The sequence below is a fragment of the Sorex fumeus genome, unplaced genomic scaffold (genome assembly GCF_029834395.1).
Source record: "Sorex fumeus unplaced genomic scaffold, SorFum_2.1 ptg000142l, whole genome shotgun sequence".
Taxonomy (NCBI): Eukaryota; Metazoa; Chordata; class Mammalia; order Eulipotyphla; family Soricidae; genus Sorex; species Sorex fumeus.
The window spans coordinates 3,211,934-3,231,962 of NW_026606199.1; the positions used below are offsets into that span (position 1 = coordinate 3,211,934).

At 59.9% G+C, this 20,029-nt stretch overlaps 1 protein-coding gene across 1 annotated transcript in view; it reads left to right on the forward strand.

Moving 5' to 3' along the window:
• MGMT (O-6-methylguanine-DNA methyltransferase) overlaps positions 1–20,029 on the forward strand; it is a 159,396-nt gene that overhangs the window by 27,213 nt on the left and 112,154 nt on the right. Inside the window, exons 4-5 of the mRNA XM_056106707.1 lie at positions 1,918–2,029; positions 11,960–12,091. Of these exons, the coding sequence (XP_055962682.1) occupies positions 1,918–2,029; positions 11,960–12,091 (244 nt within the window). The remainder of the gene's footprint in view (positions 1–1,917; positions 2,030–11,959; positions 12,092–20,029) is intronic.

Below are 20,029 nucleotides of genomic sequence, written 5' to 3' on the forward strand. Positions count from 1 at the left end.
CACTCGGGAATCTGCCCTGTTCTTGGGTTCCTGCTGACGTTGGTCGGTCCCTTCTGCCTCCGTGTGTTTCCTTGACGCTTCTCTGCTGGCCCCGGGGCTGGGGAGCTGTCGCTGGCGGATTGAGAGGAAGCCCCTTCCTGGGTCTCAGGACTCATGTCAGCGTTCGTGTGACGCCAGCACACCAGGAGGGAGAGTCTCACTGCTGACTGGTGTGTCAGAGAGCGTGGGTTTATTTGGAGGACCTCCCCCGAACAGTGCTCATGAGACCCAGGGCTCTCTGCCTGAAACTGAGTGTAAGGGCCTGAGGCTGTGTGACTTGTGCCACTCGGGGAACCCTGTGACGGGTGGTCAGGGGCCGCCTGCCCCATCTCTCCAGCCCCCGGGGATGTGGCCCTGACAGAGTCTGGTTTGCTGGTGGCTCAGGATCCTGCATGCAGCTGGGGGAAGTGCAAGCTTGTCATCGCAGTTAGAATCGAGCCAGTCGGGATGGTGGGAATTGCCGGAGTGTTGGACTGTGCAGTTAGGATGAGAGCACTTGGGTCCAGCGGCACGGTGGGCCCTGCTCTGCCCAGCACCGTCGCTTGTCTGTGTTGGAGACAGCGCCCACCGGGCAGAGGTGGAACTCTGGGCGTGCTGGATGAACCCAGACAGCCGTTGCTCTCAGTGCGTGCCCTTGGCTTCGGGCTTCGCCTCCCCGTCTGCAGATGGTCGGGGCTGGCACGGCTGAGGTGTGACCCTCCCCTGCAGCCAGATTCCCCATGACCCCGGGGCCAGGGGGCTGGAGCGGCCGGGATGGGGGGACTGGCCGCTTGACTGGCCGTCGAGTAGATGAGCACCAAGTCTGCCTGCAGTGTGGGTGACTCTGCGGTGCTCTCTGCCCCCTGGCCGGGCGGGGCGTCCCAGCACCCTTGGCTGATGAGGGGAGCCCGGGTGGGGCTCAGGGTCCTCCCCTTATTCCTGTCTTCTGAGGCAAGTTGAGTTCTTTCTCAAGCAGGCTCCATCTGGAGAAAACGAGGCCCTGAGAGCCGCCGTGAGGGCCCGCTGGTCACTGCCTGGTGCGTGTCCCGGTAGGGAAGCAGGTCCTGAACGTGGCCAGACCCGTGAGGAAAGTTGCTGGCCATCCCGAAATGCGCTTCCCCTCCTCCGACGGCACTCTCTCTGTCTTCCATGGGCGCCTCGGGCCCCGCTGAACATGGACATGGAGGTTTAGAGTCGCTGTAAAGTCACGATGTGTCTGCGCGTGGACCGGGGCTCCCCCGCAGAGGGGACAGCCGTTCCTGGGTGCTTCTCCCGGGCTGCCTGGCTTTTATTTATTTTATTTTTTTTTATTATCCTCCAGCTTCTGTTCTCCAGGTGTGTAGCTATTTTAGTATTATGAAGGATGATGGATGACGGCGGGAAGTTTCTTTGGAAGCCCTCCTGATATTGTGCAATGCACTTGGGGGTCAGCTGCACTTGACTGATGCATGATTTATCCCGTGTCCCTGCCGGTGCCCGAGATAAAGCTGCTGTTTTATCAAAAATGCCAGCGACTGTGATTTAGAATTTATAAACCCCCTTTTTCAAATAATTGTTCTGATTGCTTTCTGCCTTGGCAATAAAATGATAAAGGTAATTGCACACAAATGTGAGATAGCACCAAAATACAATAAAATTAACCTGAATTAGCTCGACTTGTCGATGAGAAGTATTTATGAAATGTGGTGTTGCAATATTATAGCTGGGAGGTGAGTTATTGCCTTAATGTAATACTCCTCGAAATTTAAAAACAGAGACTGTTTCTGTTGGGCTGATTGTGCTTTTGAAATTAAGTTGAAGTGATTCTTGTAATTGGCGCCTCTAATGCACTTTGCAGGTAATATCCTGGCTGTGCCCACCCGCTCGGCAGCCCCCCCCCTCACCCCGGGGACCTCGCAGACTCGGGGAGCACGAATGCCGTGGCCTTGTCCCCGCACGGGCCCCGCCGAGGTGACAGATTTCGACTGAGGCTGTCAGAGTCCGTCACGTCTGCTTCGCCTGTGCGGCTGGGGTGAGTTTGGGGGGCCCCGGGCCCCTGCCCGCTGGGCTCGCAGCCCCCATCACCTGCGCCAGCAGTCCAGCCCGCAGCAGCCCAGCCCCCTCTTTTGTTTCCAAAGTGGGGTTTCTCCAAGGGAATAGAAAACACACGGAAAGTGTAGAAGCGAATTCTAAAATTCTTAGATTCCCTGTTAGTTTACAGGTTCACGTGGCCGACTTGGGCAAGAGAGAAAAGAAGCCGCACGTGCGTGTGTCCATGCAGAAGCGTCACTCCTCAGATACCGGGGGACGGAGACCCACAGAGGGGAGCAGCGCTCCGGCTCGCTGAGGGGCTTCCTTGGGTGTGGTGACAGCTGCTGGGGTGGGGGGCCCAGCGCCGCGGAGTTGAGCTTGTCCAGTGGAGCACCGTGGTCCTGAGTCACCAGCCCTAGAGCCATCCCTGCCCAGGGAGGGCAGGTTGGGACTGCGTCTGCTGTGGGCTGGCATGGCTATGCTGTTCTCTTGCGCTCTGTGTTGGGTTGGGGGACATACCCCGTGCCCCCCGCTGACTGTGCCTCTGGCCAGGCCACTGTCCACTGGTGAGTGGCCGTGAGCAGGCTCGCGCTCTCAGGCCGGCCTCTGTTCGCGGTCTCCGGCCCACCATCCTTTCCTGCCCTCCTGGCCCCCAGCAGGGCCTCGTGGATTGGGGCCTAGTGGCACCGGCCCCTCTGCTCCTTTTCCGGCCCCTCCTCGTAGGGCTCCTGGCCCCACTGTTGCTCACCGGAGCAGCTCAGGGACACGGGGCCAGCTTGACCATGGCCACCTGCAGCCAGGACAGCGTGTCTGCAGGCTGCCCCTGGCTGACTGGGACACTAGGTGTGGGGGTCTGTGGCTGCCCGGCAGTCTCTTCTGGGAAGAAAAAGTCCAGTCTGGGTGGCAGGGAGTGGTCGGGCCAGCCACCCCCTGAGAACTGTGCCATCAGCTTGGCAAACCTGACCAGCTGGCATCCGGCCAGCCTGCACAGGCTCAGACACAGATGGGTGCTGACCTCTCGGGCAGCTGTCCTGAGTCAGGGGAGTGAGAAGGGGTCGGATCCATTGTGGGCCCTGGCCATGGGGACTGCCTGGGGCTCCCAGGGGCCAGGCCCACATCCAGCAGGGCCCACAGCCAGGCAGCCCCTTCTGTCAGGTCGAGGTTCTGTCTTCCTGGTGTTAATCGTTGCTCTCCAGGAGTGTCTGGGATAGGACTACTCTAAGCTCAGGATGGAGTTTCCTCTCCTGGTGGCTTGAGTTTGGTTACGTTCCCTGAGCACAGCCCCTGTGGGGACAGTACCCAGGGGTCCCTGCCCGGGACCAGGCTGGAGGACGCATCTCTGGACCCTTCCTGCCGCCTCCCTCTCTGTCTGCTTGGTTCATTAATATTTCTTTGTTCTCACGTGTTGTTGGAAAGAAGGTAGGAAGTATTTGATCGTCGTCCCAGGTGCTCAGTGCAGTTCCACGTTGTCGCAGAGAGTCCGGCTCCTTGGCTAGGCGCAGTGATGTCCAGCTCCCACGTGGGCAGCCGAGTCCAGGCTGCTTCTCCGCCGGGTTATCTCTCCAGCTCTCGTCTGTTCAGCCTTTCTTGGGCTCTTTCCTGTAGACGGGATCTGAGACCTGCGTGCTCCCTGGAAACAAGCACAGACCATCCTACAGTGGGAAAGAAGGTCTACTTTCAGTCTCCAGGATGCCTCCCGCCTTCCAGCTGCCCGTGAAAAGGTGCCGCTGCCTGACCGCAGAGGGAGAAGAGCAGAGAGCCGGTCGGCCCGCGAAACGGCAGAACCAGGTGTCAGGGAGCAGGTCCAGCCCATAAGATAACAGAACCAGGTGTCAGCAGAGTGGGTCCGACCCACGAGGTGGCAGAACCAGGCGTCAGGGAGGGGCCGAGCGTGTGGAACTGCATCTCGAGCTGGGAGGAGAGTTCGAGCCATTGAGACCTCTCCCCCCCAGAGGTGGAGACTAAGAGGCAGCAGCTGCCAACCCGGTCGCTGACCCCTCCCCAGGTGCAACACCTGTGCTCATGGGCTCCACAGATGCCCCCAGAGGCCAGAGAGGCACCCCAAGGTGCTAGGGGGGCCAGGGGAGATCAGAGCATCAGATCAGAGCGTCGGAAAGATTCTGATATTCGGTACTGCAGACGAGCCAGGAGAATGTTTATTGGGTAGTTCGTGTGTTGTCAGAAATGGGTGTTTGTGGAACATCCGGAGTTGGGGGGCTGAGGGGCTGAGGACACAGGTGCCCCAGGCTCGGGGGGGGCATTATGTCCTGGCGGGTGGGCTGTGCTCTGGACAGATGGGGTGAGTGATGCACCCTCCCCCCAAACCTGCATCTGGGCCTCTGGCTTCTGCCGAGCACGGCCAGTCTGCAGCTGCTGCAGCCCGTGCTGGGAGCAGGCAGGGGATGCTTCCCCTGTGCCCAGTTGTTGTCCAGCGGGATGGCGGTGGTGGAGGCAGTTTGGTGGCCCCTGTGAGAATGGGAGAGAGACCTGCTGAGGACACAATGTGCCCCCCGGGCAGATACCTGAGGGTGAGGGCAGGAAAGAAACCTTTGGCATCCGTGCGAAGAGCAGCCTGGCCACAGTGAAGCCTCTACACCTCAGTGAGGGGTGTGTGTGGGCCCTTCTCTGCATTCTGGCTGTAGGCTGGCGGACACTGCCCTTCGGGGGGGGGGGGGCAGCTGCACCATGGACGGGCCCCGGAGACCCTGAGTGGTTCACGGGCCAGTGTGTCGGGGTCGCCTGTGGTGTGGCACACAGACTGGGTGACTCGTCCCATACGCTGCGCTCCGAAGCCATTCCCGACGCTCCCCGGCCCTTTGCAAGGATGGCGTGGAGCAAGTGTCCGACCCTTGCTGAGGATGTTGTCAGAGGGACGGGACACCCGGCTCCATTTCACACTTCTTGCCACCTCGAGCTGCTCTTCCCTGCCTCCGGGCCCGACCTTTGTCCAGCTGCCTGGCCTCCTGCCCTGTCCAGCTGCCCGACCCAGAGGCTGCGGGTGGGTTTGTAGGACAGAGCTCACTAATTGGTTCCGTTCTTGCAGTTTGAAAAAGGAGCTGATTATCAGAGCTTCTTTCTTCTCCGACACTCTGGATTCTTCTTTCCACTTAAGCTACCTTTGTAACGAGCTTGGGGGGGGTCCGTGAGATGCCGTCTGTGCCTGTTCCAAGAGCTCTTTCTACTTGTAATTGAGATAAAAGGTCCCAGTTAAATGTGGCCGTTTTGTTCTCCCAAGCTCATGCTGTTAGCTTTTGAGCTGAGTGTCCTGGAGAGGGTTTCCTGGTGTGGGGAGGACAGGAGAGGAGTGATTCTGTTTGAGTATCGATTGGGTCTGGCTCACAGTGGTTCTGAGCATCCCAGGTTCTAAGGAGACGCATCTGCAAAGTGCTTAGTTGTACCATGTGTGTATAAATCGGTTACGAACCAGTCCTTGTCTTTATTGAAACATATTCTCTGCATAAGCGCAGATTTCATACCAAGTGTCTCAAATAAAATAATGTGAGCAAAACAGATTTTTCCATATTAAACTTGAAGTGTTCACTTAAGTCGCTCAGCACCCCTGGATGAACACGCGCCTTGTTCTTCCCAGACCTGGGCTTGTCCTGTCCTGGTGGGGCCAGCTGTGGGTCTTGCTGTTGCACCTGGGAGAGTGAGGGGGGCCAGCACGGAAGCTCCTGGGCCGTCACCTCCCTGGTGTCCCACAGGCTGGCACGTCTGAGGAGAGAGTCAGACTTGCCCCGGCTGCTCCCGTGTGGCTGGCCGGAATCAGGGACAGCCCAGGGCCAGAGTCTGTGGCCTTTCGTCCCCGCCTGGGATGTGACTGCCGGCTGCTGCGTGTGCGGGCCGCACTCTGGCTCAGGTGTCCTTCTTCCTGGACACCAGGTCACCCCAAGAGCCCCTTGGTCCCTGGGGAGACGGTTCTTGGGGCCACGCGAGACCCTGCCCCAGGTCCTGTGTCAGGTCAGGGCACCAGGAGGGGCTGCAGGGCCTGTGCTGGTGGGTCTCCTCCCTCGCCCGCTCCGACCATGGGGGCCTCACCCGAGCAGCACAGGGCAGCTGCTGGCTTCTATGTGGGGTCTGAGCTCAGCCAAGGGACCCCCGGGCAAGCCCTGTTGACCTCAGGCACCAGCAGGACGTTCAGGTCAGCCCGGGTGTCCTGGGCTGGGGTCTCGGCTGAAAGCGGGCCGTGGCAGCACATTCTGTGACTTCCCCAGGGAGTGTCTGGGCTATACTGCTGCCGAGAAAGGTGCCGCCGTGTGCTGGGATGGGGCGAAGCCCCCCAGGGACTTTATTCCGGTCCCTCTCCTCCCCATGGCCATCAGTTAGCAGGTTTGTTCACGGGATGTCAGAGAATGGACTTGTGTTCACATGCCCACGGGCAGAGCTGCCCCAAGGCTAGTGCCGCCCCCGCCCAGCTCTTGGCTATGTGAGGAGCAGCCTGTCCCTGGCGCTGCCTTCAGAGAGTGCCCGAGCCATGTGGCAAGGCTGCTGCCCGTGGCCTCCTCGTGACAGGGCACGGCGGCCTCCGAGACCTCCTCTCGCCCAGGGAGCTCAGGGCCGCAGTGCTCAGCCCTTGGGGGGTGGGGTGGGTTGTGTCACAGAGTGCAGGGGAGGCTGTGCCCTGAGCCGCGCTTCCCTCTGCATGAGAGGAATGAAGACCTTTGGACCTGTTCTTCCATTGGGAAACTCAGCCGGCTTTGCTTTGCTTTCACGGGGCCACTGATAACCTTAGAGCCGAAGAGGAGTGAAAACGGGGGTGGCCACGTGTTGGAAATGGGCATCTCTGCACGCTGAGGGCCCACGTGTGTGTGCCAACCCATAGCAGCTGGGCGGTCGTCAGGTGCCCAGTACCCGAACGCTGCAGCACAGTGGGCAGGACCGGCTTCCCATTGGCACGTGCCTCCTGTGGGATGCCCCACACAGACCTGTCCGGTGACGGCCCTGGCCTCTCTCCCTCCGGCCCCCAGGAGTGGACTCAGCATGGCCGTAGGCTGTGGGGCCCTGCTAGCCCAAGGGCTATGACTGCAGGGACGTGGGGGTCTAGAAAGCCTCATGCCCGCGTCAGGGTTTTCTGCTGCGTGTCTGAACTCCCAAAAGGCTCCGTCCCCGTGTAGGCTGCCCTGGGCTCCGGAGGCTCCTCTGTCTCTGGCCGCTGGGCTACCCCGCGCCTGATCTCCACCAGGATCGAAACCCCTGCAGAGTTAGATCCACTGGACGGAAGGCTGTGTGCATGCACTCACACGCACTTGTCCATCATGTATATGTGTACACACACATACACATTCATGCACTCAAACACTGGTGTGCATATGTGTGTATGTGCACACTCTTACACATGCATGCACTCATGCACATACATAGCTGTATATGTGCGTGCTCATACAATGCATGTACTCACACACAGTTGTGTACATACGTGTGCATGTGTATATTCACTCATGCCCACATATTCATGTGCATGTGTTTGTGTGCATACATCCACATGCGTGCACCCACAGTCGCACATCACATGTACCACATGCTCAGTCACACATGTTCACTGTACTCACGCAGCTATTCACACACGTGCAAACTCACACTCACTCCACACACACTGTACACATACAGGTTCTTGTGCTCCATCATACACACGTGCTTATTTTGTACACACACGCAGACACATGTGCACACTCATGTTCACTTTGCACACACATGCACATTCACCTGCACACACTCATGCTCACACAACACAAATGCATACGCTTACACAAATGTGCACAGTATAATCACTCCAAACATACATGTGAATGCTCACACACATGTACATGATCATTCTACACATATGTGCACACTAATAACCACTGTGCACACAGCATAATCACTCCACACACATGTGCACACACTTGTACATGGTATGATCACTCCACACATGGGTGTTCTCACATGTATATGATATGATCACTCTGCACACACATGTGCATGCTCACAAACATGTACACAGTATGGTCACTGCACACACTTGTGCACGATCACACACATGTATATGGTGTGATCTCTCCACACACATGTGCATACATATGTACACGGTATGGTCACTGCACACACCTGTGTACACTCACACATATGTATATGGTGTGGTCACTCCACACACATGTGCATGCCCACTCACGTGTGCATGGTATGATCACTTCACACATGTGCACACTCACATGTCCATAGTATGCGTACTCCACACATGTGCATGGTATGATCACACGCATGAACAGGTGCCCACATGCAGAGCCTCAGCTGTCCTTCTGCCCTGCAGGCCGGGTGTTATCAGATGCACAGATGTGCTTCCTATGCGCAGAGCCCTGCATGTCCCAAGTCACGTCTGTCCCTGCCCAGCGAGGGAGAGGGCCCTTCTGTGCTCACACGTGCTCCGGGTCCCTGGCTCCGGCCCCCCCCCATGGGGACAGCAGGCCCTCCCCGTGACCCCTCCCCGCGGTGCCCAGGGTCTTCTCTCAGCTGCCATTCGGGGGCGGCCTGTCACCTGCTCCCAGGGTCCCAGCAGGGTCCCGGGGAGTGGACAGTGCACCCCCCGCCAGCCCCTCGGCCCAGCCCTGGCTCCCAGCGGCCCCCCTGCGCTATGCCCGTCTCTCTCTCCCCCCGCTAGCAGATTTTCATGCTGTTTGCTGCTAACTGGATGGAGCTTTGAGGACGTGTTCTGAGTCCAGAGGGTGACGTGTCCCATGCGTGCCCGAGACTGACCTGCTCTGCAGGGAGGGTCATCGGGGTGGGGGCGCCTTCGCCTGCCCCCTGCTCCCTGAGACCCTGACAACCCAGAGGCGCCCTGGAGCAGAGGCCGCGCCCCTTCTCGGGAGAGTGGGTCACCCCGCGTCCCCAACCTCCCGGCTGCCGCACGGGCTCCTGCTGCGCCCGGTCTGGCTCCATCCCACCTGGGGCTGTAGCATCCTAGAACAGCGGTGCTGTCCTCCGGGCTGGCCTGGACCAGGCGGTCAGTGTGCAGTGTCGTGACTGGGACTCATGAAGGATTTAGGGGGACGTGAGGGTCGTTTCCTCCTGCGCCTGTTCGTGTCTCATCAAGGGGAAGGGACTTTTTGGTCTGGAACTCTTGGCTTTGGCTTCTGGACTGGGCTGAAATATTATTGCAAGAGTGAAAGGTCCAGAATCTTGTGTTCAGATGATCCGGTCCCAGAGGGACTCACTGGAACCAACCTAAAACCTTAGGGTTTCTGCCCATGGGGGGCAGCTCGGCCTTGTTGGCTGCGTCTGTCCTGTGAGACCCTCATGCTATCCGGGCTCGTGCTCAGCATGTCTGCGTGCCAGGCCGCCCATCCTGCTGAAGGCCTCGGGCCCCGGGCTCGGCGCCAACGGTGGACACTGATGTGTCGCCCTTTCCGGGGCAGTACCAAAAGTTCCAGAAAGTTCAGTCACTGCGAGCGTGTGGAGGTGGTGCTGAAGATAAAGGGGGTCTGGGAACCCGCATGTCTGGCTGTTCGTGGCAGGTGGTGGAGAGCAGGTGTGAGCAGAGGGTGGAGCCTGGCGGTCACTGCGCCGTCTCCCCCGAGGGGCCTCTGGGCTGCCTGTGGCCTCTGGCTGTCGTGAGCAGAGCTGCTGCCCTGTGGAACGGGCTTCCTGTGGCCTGCAGCCGTGGCCTCACCTCGTGCCCCTTAGAAGCTCCCCAGGCCCAGTGGCAGTGCCAGGATCTAGGTGGGTAAAACCAGTTCAGCAACTTGATGCTTGTGGCTGACGTTTGGCCGACTGTGGTCTGGAGAACTCCACTGTAGTACTGTCCTCCCGTTGTTCATCGGCTTGCTCGAGCGGGCCCAGTAACGTCTCCATTGTGACCCTTGTTATTGTGTTTGGCATATCGAATACGTCACGGGTGGCTTGCCAGGCTCTGCCTTGCGGGTGGGATACTCTCGGTAGCTTGCCGGGCTCTCCGAGAGGGGTGGAGGAATCGAACCTGGGTCAGCCGCATGCAAGGCAGATGCCCTACCCGCTGCGCTGACGTCTGGCCAGCTGTGGTCTGAAAATCTCCACTGCAGGGACGGAAACCATAGTGGACATCATGGGGATTTAGCCAGTGACCGCGATCAGCCTTTTCCTCCTTGACGTCTACCCCTGGCAGGATGTCCCCTTCTGGGGGCGACGGGTAGGCACACCTGCCGTCCCCGATGCTTCTGATGCCTTTTCCGGGTAGACTGTCCCCGGTGCCCTGCCCTTGGCTGATTGGAGTCCCAAGGACACGGCTGCTGTCCCGGACCTGCCCGTCCATCTGGTCAGCGGGAGACTGAGGCCTTTGGTTTCCCAGGGGTTGCTGGGGGTGGCCTGAGCCAGGCCCAGGCCGTCCATTCTCAGTTTGTGCTTGGGGCAGGCCAGCTGGCCACCCAGTGGATGCCTGGGGGCTGCAGACCCTGCTCGGCTTCCCCTCACCGCGACAGTGGGGCTGTGGTCCCCCACCGGCCTTCAGACCTTATCTGGGTGCTGTCCCGGGAGCGGTCACCGCAGAGAGGCCCAGCACCGTGCAGATGGTTCTGGAAGGACAGTGCTCAGATGTAGCAGAGGGCCCGGAGAGCCACGGAGAGACGGCGCTGCCTCCGGGCTCTCGGCTTTTAAGGCAGCGGGAACCCGCCTCTGGCGCCGGCCGCTTAATTCAGAACATGGTTCTGGAAGCGCCGTTCACGGTGAAGGGAGATGAAACAAGACCAACTTCCTGTTTCCAGAGGCCCCAAACAGGCATGAAGAAGCTTCTCTCCCACCCACTCCTGTCAGCCCACGCCCCTCATGGGGTACTCGGTGGGTGCCTGGGCAGGCCTGGGGCTCTGGCATCCGCCAGCTCTGCACAGTGGCACACGCAGGGGACACGGCCGTGGCTGGTCATCAGAGCCCCTTTGGTGCCCCAGGGCCCGGCTGGCAGATGGGAGGTAGCTGACCCTGGGCCTCACATGCACAGGCCCAGCGCCCATGGCCTCCTGGCTGTGGTGGGCGCGGTGAATGGGTCGACTGTGCTGGCGGGATGGCCAGGCCTCCCTTCCCGCAGTCTCGTCCATTTGCACAGGCCACTGACTGCCTGGGCTCCCGCGGCAGCCCGGGCGCGAGCTGGGCCCTGATGAGTGCTCCAGGCGGGTGGTTTGGGAGGGTGGTCTGGGCACGTGCTCCAGGTGGATGGTCCAGGTGGGTGGTCTGGGCCCTGCTGTGGCAGTCCGGGGCTGGCTGTGTCGGTCTCCGAAGCAGGGGTGGGTTCTCGGCAGACAGTGGACATTGGGAACGGCGACATGCCTGGTGCAGTGAACAAGGAGTGAATGGAGGCCCTGGAGGGATGCCGGCTCAGGCTGTCCCGCTTCCAGTCACTGACCCCTGTGTGTTAGAGCCGGGCCTGGGGCAGAGGCCACAGGGCCGCAGGCAAGCTGGTCGTGCAGCACAGGCCCTGCCGGCCGTGGGGACGCAGAGCCCAGGGAGGAGCTGGCTGCTGCACGCACAGGAGGGGAGGCCTCCATGTGGCCACACCTATACCCGGCAGCTTCTCGGCTCTCTCCCGTCCCAGCCGTGCTCTGTGCTTGGGGGAGGACACTCCTGGCAGGCAGGGTCCTGTTCGGCCTGGCAGACGTGGCCGTGGGCCCCTTTCTCCCGGGGACCCTTCCTCAGGGAGGGGCCAGCGCTGGCTGGTTCTGCGGGAAGCAGGTGGCTGTCATAGCAAGGCACGTCCTGGGTGGTTAAACTCCAGACCCGGCAGCCCCGAGACGCACCCGCTTTCAAGAGCCACCGTTGGCGCTGGGCTTTCAGAGTGACCAAGCCCTGGTCACGAGTGCCCCCGATTTGAAACCAGAGACGGTGCAGGGTCAGGGCGTGTGCAGACAGCCGTGCGGTGGGCGCTGTGGGAACCAGGTGACCCCAGCACGGCGGGATGAGGTCACACCGGGCACTGACACGCTCCCTCTCCCTCTAGGTACCCGATGGACAGGAGCTGCACCCTGAGCTTCCTGACGGTGGACAGTCCGCTGGGTCCCATCCAGCTCTCGGGCTGCGAGCAGGGCGTGCACGAGATCCAGCTGCCGCGCCAGGGCCGCCCGGGAAGCGGGTGAGTAGCCGGCGACACCCGGTGTCTGGGCGTCCTGCAGGGCCCTCAGCCCCGCAGCCCAGCACTCTCCCTGCGTCCGAGGCGAGCCGCCTCCTCACCTGGCTGCGACTCCCAAACAGACCGGGCACCCCCCCATCACTGTGTCCCCCGTGGGCGCCGTCCCCTCCTGGCCTGCAGTCTCCCCCCGCCCAGCTCCCGGCGGCTCTGAGGGGAACGCTTCACCCTCGTGTCCATCGACTGCGGCAGTTGTATTGAAATTACAGTTCTCGTTACTTCTGACAAGGAGAAAACTCCCACCCACTCGGCGCCTGTGTGTTTGTCTTAAGCGGCTAATAAACACAGTGCCAAGAACATTAGATTAAGAAAATACATAAGAAACATAAAAATTGATTGGAGCGGACCCCTGTCAGGGAAGGGCCATCCTGAGCCCGAGAGCCGTAATAAATATCAGTTTTCCCCTCCGCCGTGGAGATTTTTCCTGCGGAGCTGCACGTTACAATCAATAGTCTGTTTTAAGACCAAAAAATCAGCAACCCTTTGAACTCTGTGAATATTCTTCTCTATGAGAACCATCTGGCCGCTGTGGGGAGAATCACAGGCACCAAATAATTTGTAAGGAAAATGTCATTGTGTCTTTTGCCATGTTCCAGTGCACGATAAATCACAGGAATTGTGTGTTGACTTTTTTTTTTTTTTGGCTTAAAAGACCCTTTAATGTGAACTGGGGGAGGGAAACTACAGCCGAGACGCGGGTTCGATGCCCGCTGGGGGGTCAGGCCGCCTGCGCCTGCCTCGGGCCTGCTCTGAGTCAGGACGGGAGCTGAGAAGAACCGACCGTGGCTGCCAGGGGGCCTCCTGGCCTGGCATGCCCGGGCCTGCCCACGCCCCCGGCATCTGCGGGAGGGGGCGTCCCTGTGGTCTTCTCTCTCCGCATGCCCACGACTGCCCCACGGCTGTGTTACCTCCACGGGCCAGCCCAGTCTGCAGAGTTGACCCAGGCAGGTTCAGGGGCCAGGCCTCGGTCTGTACGGGGAATTTGAACGGGAGCATTTAAGTCAGGGAAATAGAGAAAATGCTGTCTTCGTGCTGCGTTAACAAGGTCTGTTCGTGCTTTCAAAACCCGGAGATGGAAGTGGCCTCCGTGGACAGCTGTGACCACCGGGCTGGGACGGGCACATTCCAGGAGGCTGCTTGTCCCCTGGGCCAGCGCTTGCTGCCCGGGCGCCCAGTGCTGGTCCTCTGCCCTGGGGCGCCTTGGCTCCATCCTGGCGCCACAGTAAGTGTCCTGATGTGCCGTGGGGACGGCTGTGGCCAGCGTGTGGCCACCGAGGATGCCTGCTCTGGACACTTGGCATTTCCTGAGAGCATACCTCAAGGGCTTGTGCTGTCCAAGTGCCCCGTGCATGCATCCATTGCAGACTGCCCCAGGGCCATTGGGCCTGCCTCAGTGTCTCCTCTGTGTGTGTGTGTGTGTGTGTGTGTGTGTGTGTGCGCGCGCGTGCACACATGCATGTGCTGTGTACTGTGATGATGCATCCGTTACCTTCCTGAGCATCTGCAGTGCATGGTGTGTGTCTGAGGCCCCACTCTGCTCTTAATCGGTGTGTGTGTGTGTGTGTTTGTGTGAGTGTGTGTGTGAGCGCGCACACGCACATGCTGTGTGCCGTGATGACGCGCCCGTTACCTTCCTGAACATCTGCAGTGCATGGTGTGTGTCTGAGGCCCCTCTCCGCTCTTAATTGGTGTGTGCGTGTGTGTGTGTTTGCTTTATTGATTTGTGGTTCTGGTTGCAAGTCATTTTCCCAATGTGTTGTGATGAGTTTCTCAGTTGGAGACTTGGGTTTTTATTTTTCTAAGTGTCTTAATGAGAAGTTTCTAGGTTTGGGAATTACAGCTCATACTTGGGTTCAGCTTTTTTTTTTTGTTCTAAGAAATACGTGCCCACTCGGACTTCACAGATATATTCTCCTATCAATTATTTTTAAAGCTTTCTAAGTTCAGCCCTTCGCGACCAGAGATACGATCCATCATCTTGAATCACCTCGCATGAGGTTCCTAGTTAATTTTTTCCACAGGGCTCCTGAGTGGTTTCAGCATCACCAGTTCCAGAGGAAACGGGCTACTCCCCTTCTCCCCGGCATCACCTGCGCCCTGTCAGAAACCTGTGAGGGGCGTGTGCGGGACCCTGTCCTGCCTCTGTCCAGTGCGGGCCTCCGGGCCTGGCGTTGGAGCCTCGGGGTTCGTCCTCGGCGAGGCTCCATGAGTCCCTCCGCTTCCTTTCGTTTCATTTTGACTTTTTCTTTGGGGGTCACATGCAGTGGGGGTGGGGGGGGCTGAAAACCGTCGCTCCCTCTCTGGCCTCGGGGGCGATTGGTTCTGCTTTTTCCTCATCACTCCAAGATTTGAGGATTTAACTGCCTCTCCGGAGCCCGATTTCTCCCGTCTGGAGTCCGTCGTCTGTACCACACGGCCTGACGTCACCTCTGAAAGCTCAGTTCTGAATGGTTTGGTCTTCTGCATCGGTAGAATTTTGTCGCTTTATTTAAATGCAAGTTTCAGAGTAAGTTTTCTTACAGCACTGTGACTTACAAAGCCCTTGCCAGTAGACTTGCTCCTGGCGTGCCATGTTCTGACCATCTTACGGGACCCACAGCAGGAAAAGGGTGACGTTATCACCCTGGAACAAAAGGGACAGAGGCTGGAGCGACAGACAGCAGGGGGTTAGCCCTGATGGAGCTGGCCCGGTTTCGACCCCCCCTTCCCCCGCACCGAGAGGCTCCCCTGAAACTGCAGGTGTGACCCCCGAGCACTGAGCCAGGAGTCAGCCCGGTACATGGCTGGGCGTGGCCCCAAACCCACATAAATAGAACCTAATGGGCAGTGGCTGCCATGGCAGTATTGGACCCGCTGCCCATTCCTCCAGGGATCTCGGGGGGCCTGTGCTGAGGTTGTGCCCACCCAGTCTGGGCAGTGCTGGGACTGTGTGTGCCCCGTGAGGGCCGTGCTGGGACTCTGTGTGCCCCGTGAGGGCAGTGCAGGTCCACTCCTCCGTGCTGGACAGGCATCCTGGACGCTGCCTGGGATCCAGGGAGGCTGCGTCCAAGGCCTCACTCTGCGCCTGTGGCTCTCATCACAGCGCATTGCGCCACCGTTTACAGTGAGGGATGCAGCCCGGCCAGTCGCTCCCTCCCATCGCTTTGGCTATTGGGGTTTATAATCCTGGCATGTTTCCGTACAGTCTGGACTAGCGTGTGCCAGCAGGGCCCTGTGCTCTGTGCTGACCATCAGCCACCAGCCGAATCCAGCAGCCTTTTACTTGGTCACTCTGGCATCTGCGCCATGGGTGTCTGTGGCCCTGCCCACCAACTGCCTGCAGTGACCAGAGGAGCTGGGCCCAGTGGGAGACCATTTGCAGACCTTGGTTTGGAGATGGAGCAGGTGAAAATCCTCATCAGACAGAGTGCGTCGGCGGGAGTCCGTGCTGCATCATGTGCAGGGGCATCTTCCAGCGTCCCGTGCAGACCGTTCTTCCCATCTCAAATTTGCCACACTGCAGTGACAGGGCCACGGGCGGTCCCTGTGGAGGGAGTGATTGTCCATGCAGGACGTCAGAGCAGTGTGGCCGTGAGCTCGCCCTGGCGGCAGTGAGGACGTGACGAGGAGCTCAGGAGCCTTTACTCCTCGGTATTTTCATCCTTAAGGATACGGAGCCCAGGGACCATGAGTGAGCACAGGGACCCGCCCTCGCCCTCCTACACGGCCGGGATGTGTGTGGGGCTCAGGGAAGGGGACTGCAGCCACCGCGGGCTCAGGCGCCCTGGAGAGGAGTCTGAGGAATCTCTTCGCTGGGCAGGAGCCGGGGCCCCTCAGCCCATGCCGTGCAGCGGTTGGTTTCCCAGGGGCCTGAGCGTCCTGGGTGAGGCCAGGCGTGGTCTGGCTTGTCAGGATCACTGCAGCCTCCCGGAGCCCTGGCTGGGTATTTTGTTGGGGCTTTTAGTTTGATTTGAATGGCAGAATATCCTGTGTGAGACTTGGGCAGGAGGTGATTTGGTGCAGGTGAAGGGTCATGGCCTGACAGGGTGGTGCAGTGCAGGTGAGTCAGGGTGATGTCTGGAGACTGTGACTGCAGGTGAGTCAGGGTGACGGCTGGGGACTGTGAGTGCAGGTGAGTCAGAGTGATTTCTGGAGACTGTGACTGCAGGTGAATCAGGGTAACAGCTGGAGACTGTGAGTGCAGGTGAGTCAGTGTGACGGCTGGAGACTCTGAGTGCAGGTGAGTCAGGGTGACGGCTGGGAACTGTGACTGTGTTAGGGCACAGCTCTGGATCTCTGACCACAGACAAGGACCACACAGGAATGCAATCAGCAAGCAGGCGGTTTATTGAGCTGGCTAGCCAGGGTCATGCACACTCACACAGCGACACCCAGGTCCCGTGGGAGAGGCCAGACCCCGACCCAAGGTACAGGGGTCACTTACAACTTATATAGGCCCAAGTCGGCCGTTACAGTCAATTTGAAGGTCACAATTTTCATAAGTGCCTGCTCCAGACTTCATGCAATATCCGGGTCCAAGGGCTGAGCCTGGACCCGTGACAGCCATCTGTTTCATAGCTCAGGGGCCCGTACATTCCTGCTGGAACAAGCAGATAGTAGAGGCCTGGGTGGAAACTTTGCTATCTTTACTGTCCTTGGCCCAGTCCAAGGCTGTCCTGTCCTAACAACTACAGGTAAGTCAGGGTGATGGCTGGGGACTGTGTGTGTGGGTGAGTCAGGGTGACGGTTGGGGACTGTGACTGCAGGTGAATCAGGGTGACGGCTGGGGACTGTGACTGCAGGTGAGTCAGGGTGACGGCTGGAGACTGTGACTGCAGGTGACTCAGGGCGACAGTTGGAGACTGTGCCCTGCAGGTGAGTCAGGGTGGCGGAGACACCAGCTCGTTACAGTGAAGAGTGAAGGTGTGAGTTGGCGCAGGTGGCCCCTGCTGGCCCACGGGGTGGGAATGGGTGTCGGTGCCGTTTTCCTGGTTCGAATGGCATCTGTGCCACACAGCCAAGGACCAGGAGCTGTCCTTGGTTTTCAAGTGACGATGATGGCTCCTTGGCACAGACAGACGCGTGTGCCCCAGGCTCCCTGCCCCTCGGGTCCAGTCTCCCCCAGAGCTGCCCCCGGCGAGCCCCGGTCTGCAGTGGTGACCACGCTCTGCCAGGCAGCAAGCTGACGGGTGCAGACCCGGGCGTGACCCCACTGCCTCTCCGTACCCCGACTCTGGGGCTGAGGGACTTCTGCCGCCTTCCTGTCCCTACTCTCCTGGGCGTGCCTCTCTCGCTACGCCTTGGCCACGCTGCCCCCTCCATGCCTGTCCTGCGCCCCCCCCCACCCCATCCGGGCGCGGGTGTCCACGGGGCTGATCTGAGCCTATCCCTGTGGCCCTTCAGCATGTTCTTTGATGTTTGTCTTGCCTCTGCCACTTCCCAGCGCAGGTACCTAGCGATTCGCCTCATCCTCCCTGCATCTCTGCATCTCGGAGAACTGCAGGCAAAGGAACTCGCTAATGACTGCAGTGGGTGTTAATTAGGTAATTGATGTTTTCAATGATAAAGATTGTGTAGGGCGTTGGTTTGCGCTTAGTGTGGTGATCACTGGGGCGGTCAGTCTGTTTCCTTGACAAAGGAGAGTCACTCCTGACTTCATGTCCCCATCGCAGTGGGGGGTCTCGGGAGCGCCTATGTTGGCCTGGGTCTGCCCCGTGCTCAGGAGGGGGCGGGCTGGCCTTCCTCTCGCAGCCCTGGGGTCGAGGCGGGTCTGCGTTTGGCGAGGGGCCACCTGGGCTCCTCCAGTCCTGAGCTAAAGCTTGTGTCTCCCTTCAGCCTCCCTGCCCCTTGTCTGACACCCCCCTCCAACGCCCCGTGCTCGGGGACAGCGTGTGCCTGTCGGGGCCTCCGTCCCCACTCAGAGTGGACTCGGAGCTTGCTGGAGTGGGCACCAGCCTGGCCAGAAACGGAGCCTCCCGTCCGCCGGGCTCTGTCTTGCTGGGACTCCTCGGGCATCTGTGGTGGTGCCCAGGCGAGCCGAGTGGTCAGGGGCTACCTGCCCCCACGGGGCCTCATGAGGAGTGTCCACCCCCCCACCCCCAGGCCTTTGCTGGGGCCTTTGTCTCTGGCAGCTCTGTTGACGGGGGCTGGGCGCTCACGTGGCCTCTCTCCCTGGCCTGCGGCCTGTCTCCATCCCAGCCCCCCGTGGGCCCCTGGCGGGCTGGAGACGGCGCCCGCTCTGTCGATGTGACCTGGGCCCGGCTGGCCGGTCACTGCCATGGCTGCCTCCCGTGTCTCAGTCCGGGGAGGGCAGACGGGGCCCCTCACCCAGCCTGGCGCCACCGGCCTCCCCGTTCTTGCTCTCATTTCCTGCGTGTGCCCTCCATCCCCGCTGCCCGGCTCTGGGGCCGTTCGGCCCGGCCTGCGTTCTTGCCTGGCCCCGCCGCCTGTTTGCCGGCCGTGAAGTGTCTCTGGGGAGCCGTCAGGGTCGACTTACACTTGCGCCTGCCGGGTGCCGTGTCCCCGATACTTGTGCGGAACGCCTTTCTCAGATATTTAATAAGAATTAATAATTGAATGTACCCTGCCTCCTTTCCCCGCTGGGGGTCCCGTCAGCAATTTGAAGCTAAAACTAGTTTGGGCCCTTAAGGGATTTACAGAAATTAGGTACGTCTGCGGATGGGAGTGCGGGTGGGCTGGAGAAATTGAGTCCTTAAGTAATTTGCTATTCCCAGTGATAATGAGAAGAAACCCCTGTTCTAGCTCCATTTCCAGCCCCTTTGTGCTGTTTTCAGGGAGAGTTCTGGAGCTGGGAGCAGATTCTCTCCCTGTGGCCCCAGGGGCCAGTGGCGCGGGCGTCTCCCGCTGCCGAGACGGGTTATTAGATCATCACCTCTAAGATGTGGACGTGGGGTGTGGGACTCGGTGCCATTCATCATCTTGGACCGGGAACGTTCCAGAAAGCAGCATCGGAGCAAGTGCTGCTACATTCACGAGTGAAATTAGCAATTGTCTTAGGTCCTTGGGAAAAAGTAAGGCCCCACAAACTTCTGGACTCTGTCTCGAAATGCACATCTTTGTTCTCCGAAGAGGTCTGCGGACTGCCCTTAATTTGTCTTTCTAAAGGACAGAGGGATCCAGGCCCAGCCTCCTGCCGCAGGAGCCGGGCGCACGCCGTTCCCGGGGCGTTGGCCGCCAGGGCTGACGCGGGAAGATTTAGTACGCATCACCGCGGCCATCATTCCCCTAAGTATTAATTTTAACTCCACTAATAAGAAACTGAACAAAAGTGGAATTATGGGTTCAGTTGTATTCCATGAAAGGTCAGTTGTTAAAAAGGCAGAGTCTGACATTCTGGGAGAAGGTGCTGCCATTAATCACGGCCGGACCCCGCGGCCTTGACCGTGCCGGGGGATCCTGCCGCCCGGGTCCAGCCTGCCAGGCCGCGTCCGCGGGGACACGGCGCTTCCTGCAGGCCGGAGCGGCCCGTGACGGGGAGAGTGTGAGACGGCCGGGAGGGGTGTGCGGGGCCGGGAGGGGCCCCTCTGTACCGCTGCCTGCACCCGCTGCCTGGCCTTCGGGCCCTGACCCTCCCTGACATCGCGCCCACCCGTCCCGTGTGATAGTTCGGTGCAAATATCTGAATCATTGCGCGGGCACCCGGGGACACATTCATCAGCTCGGCGTCTCCACACGCCCCTGACGGAGTCACCCGGCCAGTTAACGGGCCCCTGGCGTGTGGTCTCACTCCGGGTCCCTTCCTGTTGCTGCTCTCGAGCGGACACTCTCCGTGGGTCTCAGCTGCTGTTTCTGGGTCCCCCCTACCCTGTGCAGGGTGGGCTCGGCCTGCCAGCCCTGCTCCCTGCCCACGCGAGGCTGCGTGGAGGACAAGTGGGCGCCACGGCC